At 32.2% G+C, this 9,459-nt stretch overlaps 1 protein-coding gene and 1 pseudogene across 1 annotated transcript; both read left to right on the top strand.

The window, feature by feature from the left end:
* The first annotated feature begins 206 nt into the window (after window positions 1–206).
* Window positions 207–3,565, top strand: LOC142633162 (UDP-glycosyltransferase 74F2-like). Its single transcript, XM_075807436.1, has 2 exons — window positions 207–950; window positions 2,737–3,565. Exons 1-2 carry the CDS (start codon window positions 306–308, stop codon window positions 3,457–3,459), a joined length of 1,368 nt encoding a protein of 455 aa, XP_075663551.1. The 5' UTR covers window positions 207–305; the 3' UTR covers window positions 3,460–3,565.
* A 2,756-nt stretch (window positions 3,566–6,321) lies between these two features.
* On the top strand, window positions 6,322–7,031 carry LOC142631458 (flavonol 7-O-beta-glucosyltransferase UGT74F1-like; annotated as a pseudogene).
* Window positions 7,032–9,459: the final 2,428 nt, after the last annotated feature.

Here is a 9,459-nt window from a genome sequence, read left to right as displayed (position 1 = left end):
TGAGACAAATTGTGTGTATTTATATATGGTACATATATTATTGATAATAAAAATATGCCATAACTTTTGAAATTGAAAAGATGGCATGGCACACACAACCTAGTATCTACTAGTATTTTTTCCTTATAACATTTAATTTAATATAATATAAAAAAGAATTTCTTTGGAAATGTCGAGTCGCATACTTCCTCCTACAAATAGGGTTCACCAAATAGCAAGACATGCAACTCTCTTACTGAGCTATCTCTAAGTTAGAAAGCTACTAAACTCAATAGTTGTTGAGCTAGCTCCCGAGTGAGAGAGAAATGGAAAACAAAGCATATAGAGGCCATGTCTTAACTTTACCATATCCAAGCCTAGGCCACATAAATCCATTGCTCCAATTCTCTAAACGTTTGGTCTCCAAAGGGCTTAAAGCTACACTAGCCACAACCCTTTTCATCCACAACACCATGCAACCCCCATCATCAAGCTCTCTCCAATTTGACACAATATCAGATGGCTATGATGAAGGTGGGTTCGCCCAAGCAGAAAGTATCCATGCATATCTTAATCGTATGGAAACAATAGGCTCAAAAACACTGGCTGACCTTATTATAAAGAACAAAAACACTGCAAACCCAATTGATTGCATAATCTATGACCCTTTTTTGCCTTGGGCTTTGGAAGTAGCTAAAAAGTTCGGTATATTTGGAGCTGCTTTCTTCACTCAAACTTGTGCTGTGAATTTTATATACCATCATGTGCATCATGGACTATTGAAGCTACCAATTACTTCCACACCCATCTCAATTCCTGGTCTTCCTGTGCTTGAGCTTGAAGATATGCCATCTTTCATCAGTGTGCCTGGATCTTACCCAGCTTACTTTGAGATGGTGCTCAATCAATTTTCTAACTCAGATAAAGCCGATGCAGTTCTTGTCAACACTTTCTACGAGCTAGAGCCAGAGGTGGGTAATTATATATGTTTATACAATTTCATTTTTATAATTTTCGTTTTAGAAATTGTTTTATGTGAGTGTCGGACTGCCTTTTTTTTTTTTTATTTTATTTTATCATTTCACTATTCTTTTGTGCAAACAATAGGGGAGAAGAAAGTGATTATAAAGGTAATACAAATTTTAAAATATAATATTTACAAATTGAGGTATTCCATTAAAAAAATATGAAATTCAGAAATTTATTTATATTGGTGTTTAAATTTGATAATACTCACAATCGTTAGTACGTTAATTATTCAAACTTACAGTTGTTGGAAAAAAAGGTGAAGAGTAAGAAATCTGAGGATGGAACTTCTTCAAAATCATAAAATTATGTCACATCAGTTTATAAGATAATTTTGTAATAATTTTAGTAATTTATTATTAAAAAAATTGACCATATGTTGTACGCCCGAATTAGTTGGGGGCACAACCATCCAAATTGAATATGTTGCATGTTCACACCAACCTGTCTGGATCAGACATAATTACCCATTCATAGAACATGTTTGGATACCATTTTTTAAGCCAACGAATAAATGCATTATTTTCTTTTAATTTTTTTTTAAATTATTAATTTTGATTTTTCAAACACTTTTTCCTTTTTTTTTTTTTACCTTGCTCATTGAGGAAGTTCTAATATCACTTGATTCACTAGTTAATTTTATGGTTGCTTAGAAGCTCTTATTTCAAATTTGTTAGAAATTTAATCTCCATATTGTTTTATGTGATTTTATTAATGAAACATGTAGCCATTTTTTAAGCCAGTAAATAAGTTCATTTTTTTTTTCAAGCTTTATTATTATCACTGGCATTATTAGGGTGATGATCACTCTATAAGTACAAAGTTTTTGTGAATAAGGGCAATGACTGAAATTTAAGTCTTTAGAAGAAAGTTTCACACATATATACACTTAGATGATTTTAAATTAGAATTTCTATATTGTATAAAAAAAAATTATTATTTATTATTTTTTCGATTTCAACCCTACCCCCTTTCTTACACACGGCTCATATTGGAATTCTCATATAAATCACTTTAGAAAATTGATTCTCACCTAAGGATCTCTTATACAACAACACTTTGTTATAAATTTAATTTCCAATTTTTTTTTTTTTTGCGAGTCCACTAACATAGCATGTGTTATAATCTTAGTATTTCACATGGATTTAGTGTAAGCTTAACCATGTTTTTATAAGTTCTTGAGCACTGTTTTCTTGCAAGTTGGTCTAAAAGGTGAATTCTACCCATAGGTTCCTAACAACATGTTGAGATACCTTTTATCTCAAAAGCATAAACAATGAGTTTGAGCTTATTAATGTTATACTTTTTTTTTTTTGGAATCATGGATGTCTCGGTTGGAAATATCAAGAAGTGTCAATTAAATTATAAGACTCTTGGCTATTAATGTTATACTAATTAATGCACTTTTGCTATAGTTATTCCATCTAATACTTTATCAATTTATTATGCATAATTGGATGTGAATGCTCATCCTAACATATTTAGCCTGAAACTTCCATAAAGATCATGTTAAAATTAAGGTTGCAATAATATTAGTATCGTACACTTTGCTACAACTGTCCAACATATTGTGAGTGATGAAGAAAAAATAGTGGATTTTTGTGATAGTAGCAAACAACCAATCATAATTTACCACACATAGAACAATTCTAACGGTGTGTGTGACAATGATACTAGCATTGTAACCTTTCGTGCCAATTGAAATTTGATTATTGTCCCTTTTCATATCAGGCGGTGGACTCAATGTCAAAAGTTTGTCGATTACTGGCAATTGGACCAACAATTCCATCTTTCTATTTAGACAAACGTCTAGAAAATGACAATGATTATGGGCTTAACCTTTTTGCATCAGATTCATCTATTTGTAATAATTGGCTCAACACTAAGCTAGAAGGATCTGTTATTTATTTGTCCTTTGGTAGCATGGCTAGTTTAAGCAACAAGCAAATGGAGGAATTGGCATTTGCTTTAAAAGGAAGTAAATTCCATTTCTTGTGGGTTGTTAAGGCTTCCGAGGAAGCGAAGATCCCTGAAAAGTTTGTGGAAGAGGCAGGAAATAAAGGTTTGGTAGTGCAATGGTGCTCCCAACTGGAAGTGCTATCAAATAAGGCAATTGGGTGCTTTTTAACACATTGTGGTTGGAATTCAACCTTGGAGGCATTGAGCTTGGGAGTTCCAATGGTGGGGTTGCCACAATGGACTGATCAGACTATGAATGCCAAGTATGTTCAGGATGTGTGGAAGGTGGGAGTGAGGGCTAAGGTTTGTGAGAATGGCATTGTTGAAAGAGAAGAGATTGATTTTTGCATTAAGGAAGTAATGGAGGGCGAGAGACGGAAAGATTTCCAAAAGAATGCTAAGAAATGGAGGGATTTGGCTATAAAGGCTATTAGTGAGGCTGGTAGTTCAAACAAGAACATTGATGAATTTGTCTCCAAATTCATAAACTCCTAATTTAAAAGACTATTGTTTTTTAGATGTAATAATCTTAAACTCATGATGCAGCTTGTGAATGTAATCACCTTTTTTTTTTCTCTCTCTAATTCTCTCATTGCAGAAAGTGGCCATTATTTTTAAATATTCACTGCCGTCAATGAAAAAAATTCTAAGTTTGTTATTTGGTTGTGAAACATTATCTAAATACTAATCACACCTCAAGCCAAGAATCTTGTAGCTCAACAAATCGATGTTTGATCATTTTAACATAAAAATTAACCTACTTTCTTGTCGTAACTATTGAATTATTAAAAAAAAAAAAATCACATCTCAAACCCAATTGTACGAGCTAGATATGTGACAATAATTACACGTCTAGGAATCTCACAAGTGTGCAAGGTTTTATTAAGAAAGAATAACTATTCTCCAAAAGCGATTCAATAATTGTTCTCTAGAGAATGTTAGTTGCCACTAAATTTTATTAGATCTAATAAAATTTAGTGGCAACTAACATTCTCACATAATTCATAACAATAAACAATCCACAAAATTACAAGCTTTCCACAAGATCAACCTAACACTAAAACTAACATTAAAAAGAAAGTATTCCTATGGCACTGAAAGAAAAGTCTTGTGAGCTAGCTATTCTTTAGAGTTTGTAATGTAAAAAGGAGAAAAATGTGAGCACCATGGCTCAGTAAATAATCAATAAACCTAACTAGCTAGAACAAACATATAAAAACAAGAACATAATTGTTCACAAAAAATAAACTTCGTAGACATAGAAACAATAAATAAGTTCACTTGTGGGTTCCTAAGAATAATTAGATTGTAATTGCTCAATTTCCTACAAAATAATCAATTTTGTTTGTAGTCATATCTAAAATCAAATATGATAACATCTCAGTTCAAAGAAAGAAAACAATCTTATATATCAATTTCATTCAAAATGTTGGTTCTTTTTACTAAACTTTTTGCACGCTTGATCCAAAATTTTTGAATTATGTAAAACTATATTATTTCATAAGGAAAGGAAACTGTGGTTTTTCTCTTTAAAGAACTTATTTAGGATAACTCCAACAATAAATTTTAGAAAAAATTTGGCTACAAACTTAATTGTAGCCTAAGACTACAATTTCCATTAAAAAAACTAATATGACTATATATTATGAAATTATAATTGTTGGATTGCGTATTTTGTATGCTCTTAACACATAAGTCAAAATTTGTGCCAATCGGATGTTATTTACTATATGATCCATAAACTTATTTTTTAAGCATAATTTTAGGCTACAAAAACTTGCAATTAAACAATTGATTAATGACATAGGTATTGATTTTTAATCTTTTAAAAATTTTGCAAGCATGGAGGATATAAGAAGTGTAAGTGCACAATTGCACCTGGACCCAAAGACAATTATGGGCTCAGGCCCAATGAGCCTTAAACAATGAAATTTGTAGAGTGTGAGCTTGAAATCTAAGTTAGAGGTACTGAGAACTTGACAACAGGCTAAGGAGTACAAACACTCGTAAATAACAAATGATAATTGCAAATAGACCTCCTCGGACGTAAGCCGAGGACTACCTTTGTATAATTTCTCTTTCTTAAAAATTACAATTCTTAATCTCTTTCTTCATTACTCTCTGCCCCCCCTTTCTTTTTGCCTTCACCCCCTTTTAAATACTTCTTTTTTCTAATGCTTTATCCACGTGTTGCTCAAATTCCCTCTCTCCTAGATATTTCTTCCCTTAGTGTCTTTGAATAGTAACCAGAAGTTTCAGGTCTACTGTTCAGGGGTCACTTTCCCATTAATGCGGCCAGAGAGGTAGGTGCAGAGTCTTTAATGTGGAGGTGTCAGCCTTTACTTATGATATTTCCCTAACACCGGTGTGTCTACAACATTCAGGGGTTCCCCCTTTTATCCAACAGTCTTTCCAAAGTTTTGCCTTGACCTTCATAGTGAAACTCCGAGTTCTCCTGGGTCTGTCCGAGGAGAAACTTTCCCTCGGACATATCCTCGGATCCTCGGACATATCCTCGGATCCTCGGCGTATGGGCCGATTCGCAGTACTAACAAATCCTTAGCTCAAGAACAGATCGGCCCATCTTACTAGAGCCCAAAGGCCCAGATGCCTGCTTGGGTCCTTTACTCCCCACAAGAAGTAAAAGTAATTTAATAGTGAATTTGTCAAAATTCATATCCAGTAAAAAGATATTGATTGCAGTTGTAGCCTTAGGTTATAACTAAGTTTGTAGTTAAACGTTATCCTAAATTTTATATAGAGAAATAAATAATTATTTCATTAAATTAAACAATATGTTTTAAGTAATAATATTACTAGTTAAGGAACAAAAATCTCTTACTTACAATAGCTTTATCAAATTGAAAAATTAATTTACTAACTCTAAACTTTTCTAATTAACTAAATTTATGTGAAATCCATCTAATTTGAATTTGTCCCCTCGAAGAATGTCAACTGAGGGAGTACCAAAATAATGTTTATTCAAGAATTTAGGCAAGGTTAACCCCAAAAATTCAATCTAATAATTTTGAGAGTGTCTATATGAAATTGCCGCTTAAGTTTTTAATGTTTTGACTTTTGAGAACATGTTTAATAGGCCTGAAGTGGGGTCTCTTAGTCATTTTCTAGGAGAACAAACAACCATAAGCCCATCAAAGTGGGGCCTATTAGTTTTTTTTTCTTCTTTTTATTTTTTGGGGCGTGCTAGGGCCCTAAAACATGTGGCTCGCAAGTGAGTATTATCAAGACTTTTTAAGTCTCAATGGTTGAATAAAAGTTTCGAAGTTCAATTACCGCATACACCAGAAACTAATTGGTGTCATGGTTTGTCCTTTTTCATATCAGGTGGTGGACTCCATGTCAAAAGTCTGTCGATTACTGCCAATTGGACCAATAATTCCATCTTTCTATTTAGACAAATGTCTAGAAAATGATAGTGATTATGGGCTTAACATTTTCTTATTAGACTCATTTGTTTGCAATGATTGGCTTAACACTAAGCCAAAAGGGTTTGTTATTTATTTGTCCTTTGATAGCATGGCTAGTTTAGGCAACAAGCAAATGGAGGAATTGGCATTTGCTTTAAAAGGAAGTAAACTCCATTTCTTAGGGGTTGTTAAGGCTTCTAAGGAAGCAAAGCTCCCTGAAAAGTTTGTGGAAGAGATAGGAAATAAAGGTTTGGTAGTGCAATGGTGCTCCCAACTGGAAGTGCTATCAAATAAGGCAATTGGGTGCTTTTTAACACATTGTGGTTGGAATTCAACCTTAGAGGCATTGAGCTTGGAGTGCCAATAGTGGGGGTGCCACAATGGACCAATCAAACTACGAATGCCAAGTATGTTCAGGATGTGTGGAAGGTGGGAGTGAGGGCTAAGCTTTGTGAGAATGGCATTGTTGAAAGAGAAGAGATTTATTTTTGCATTAAGGAGGTAATGGAGGATGAGAGAGGGAAAGATTTCCTAGAGAATGCTAAGAAGTGGAGGGATTTGGCAATAAAGGCTATTAGTGAGGGTGGCAGTTCGGACAAGAACTGTGATGAATTTGTATCTAGATTCATAAACTCCTAATTTGATAGACAATTTTTTTTTAGATGTAATAATCTCAACTTAGGATGCAGTTTGAGAACGTAATCACTTTTTTTTTTTCTCTAATTGTATCGCCTTGGAGAGTGATGCCATTGTGTTTAAATATTCACTGTGATCAATGAAAAAATTCTATGTAAAAAGGAGAAAAATGTGAGCTCCATAGCTCAGTAAATACAATAAACTTAACTAGCTAGAACAAAAATAGAAAAACAAGAACATAATTATTCATAGTAAATAAAGTCTGTAGACATAGAAATAATAAATAAGTTCACTTGTGGGTTCCTATGAATAATTAGATTGTAATTGCTTAATTTCCTACAACATAATCAATTTTGTTTGTGAGATATCTAAAATCAAATATGATAACATCTCAGTTCAAAAATATAAAACAATCGTATATATCATTTTCATTCAAAATGCTGGTTCTTTTTACTAGACAATTCGCACACTTGATCCAAATTTTTTGAATTATGTAAAACTATATCATTTCATAAGGAAAGGAAACTATGGTTTTTCTCTTTAAAGAACTTTTTAGCATAATTCCAAAAATAAGTTTTATGCAGAGAAATAAATAATTTTTTCTTTAAATTAAACAATATGTTTTAAGTAAAAATATTACTAGTGAAGGAAAAAAAAAGGTCACTTCCAATAGCTTTACCAAATTTATCACACTTTCAAAGTTACGACACCTCAAGATCTTTTTTTTTTTTTTTGATAGAGATGGACACCTCAAGATCAACTAAATACAATGAAATAGAAAAATTAATTTACTAACTCTAAACTTTACTAATTATTCCATCTAATTTGAATTTTGTCCCCTCAAAATATGTCAACTGAAGGAGTACCAAAATAATGTTTATTCTAGAATTTAGGCAAGGTTAACTCCAAAAAAAATTCTGTCTAATAATTTTGACAGTGCCTATACGAAACCATAACTTAAGTTTTTAATGTTTTGACTTTTGAGAATATGTTCTTTTTTTCTTTTTTCTTTTTTTTGGTTGTATTTCGGCCCTAAGTGTGGTCAGTTAGTCATTTATTAAGACAGTGACCAATCATAAGCCTTTAACGAACCTAACCATCAAAGTGGGCCGTGGGCGAGCATGGACCCCTAATCATGTGGCTCGCAAGTGAGCTTTGTTAGGACTTTTAAGTTTTTAATATTTAGATTTTTCTAATTTTCATTTTTTTTTTAAAAACTAGATCAAGCTCCCACTTGATTTTTCGAGTACAATTCAAATATGCAATTATTTATATGAAATTATAATTCTAATTAAGATCACGTTTTAGGATAATTTATGTTACGATATAAGTATAAGTTGGAAACTTTTGTATACGTAATAAATTAGTTAAGTTAAGAATGCGATTTCATGAAAATTTGCTTCAATGACTTCTAGACTCACATGATTAGTAATTTAAGTTATAAGGAATTTCACTGAATTCACGTTGATGCGAGTTTGTGGGACATAGACTTTTGTCCAATCTAAACACTTGTTGAACCTAAACCTTAACCTATATATATAAATACTCTTTCATGCACAAATTTTAGAGAAAAGGTAACCAACTAACTAATAACTAGCCATTCCATTTTCCTTCGTGCGAGGTTTCGTATATCGCTAATTTTGTTGAAAATTGAAAACATTGTAGCAAAATAATTTTTAAAAGTGTGAATAGTGCCGTAGAACCCATTTTTAATAAAATTTTTGTTAAAAAAAGAGGTTTGTGGGTCTCATAAACAGTGCACGAAACCTACTGAAAAAACATAAAAGCGCTAAAATGCACTTCTCAAAAAAAAAAAAAAAAAAAAGCAAATGCAAAACATAGACGAAGTGTTGAAAAGCACTATCCAAACCGGTACTAAATATTGTGAGAAAATTTTGTTAAAATCTCGTTCAAGATTATTTCACTCAAATCACAACTATTACTGAGCTCATGGTGTTGACGTGGACAAGTTCATTTGTGGATGAAGATCTATGAAAAAAGGCCAAAGTTTTGAAGCCCCCAAGGCAAAAGTTCTGTCTAATCTATAAAATTATTGTAAGCATAAATTGATTGTAACAACTATTTATTATTTAGCTTGGGTCAATCTAGTTTTTTCAATTTATTAACTAACTTCATTAAAAAATCAAGTTATTAACATTTTAGAGTCAACAATCCAACTCTAAAGCCCAAATTACATCAAAGTATGAAGTTTTCCGCACTCAATTTCCTTAAACCCTTCTAATCGTGAAAAATCTCTAATTTCATAGTTGGTAATCCACATGGCATGATTGGCATCCTAAGAGGCACATATATGTGTTAGTCACTTCAGTGTTTTTTATTAAACAATAGAGGCTATTTTGATATAAACCAAAATTTTGAGGATTAAACTTACACATTTGAAGTGTTAGAAACGAAATTGATGTACATAGTG

This window comes from Castanea sativa, chromosome 4, assembly GCF_040712315.1.
Source record: "Castanea sativa cultivar Marrone di Chiusa Pesio chromosome 4, ASM4071231v1".
Lineage (NCBI taxonomy): Eukaryota > Viridiplantae > Streptophyta > Magnoliopsida > Fagales > Fagaceae > Castanea > Castanea sativa.
Note: the sequence above shows the minus strand (reverse complement) of the source record. Positions and strands in the feature narration are given on the sequence as shown.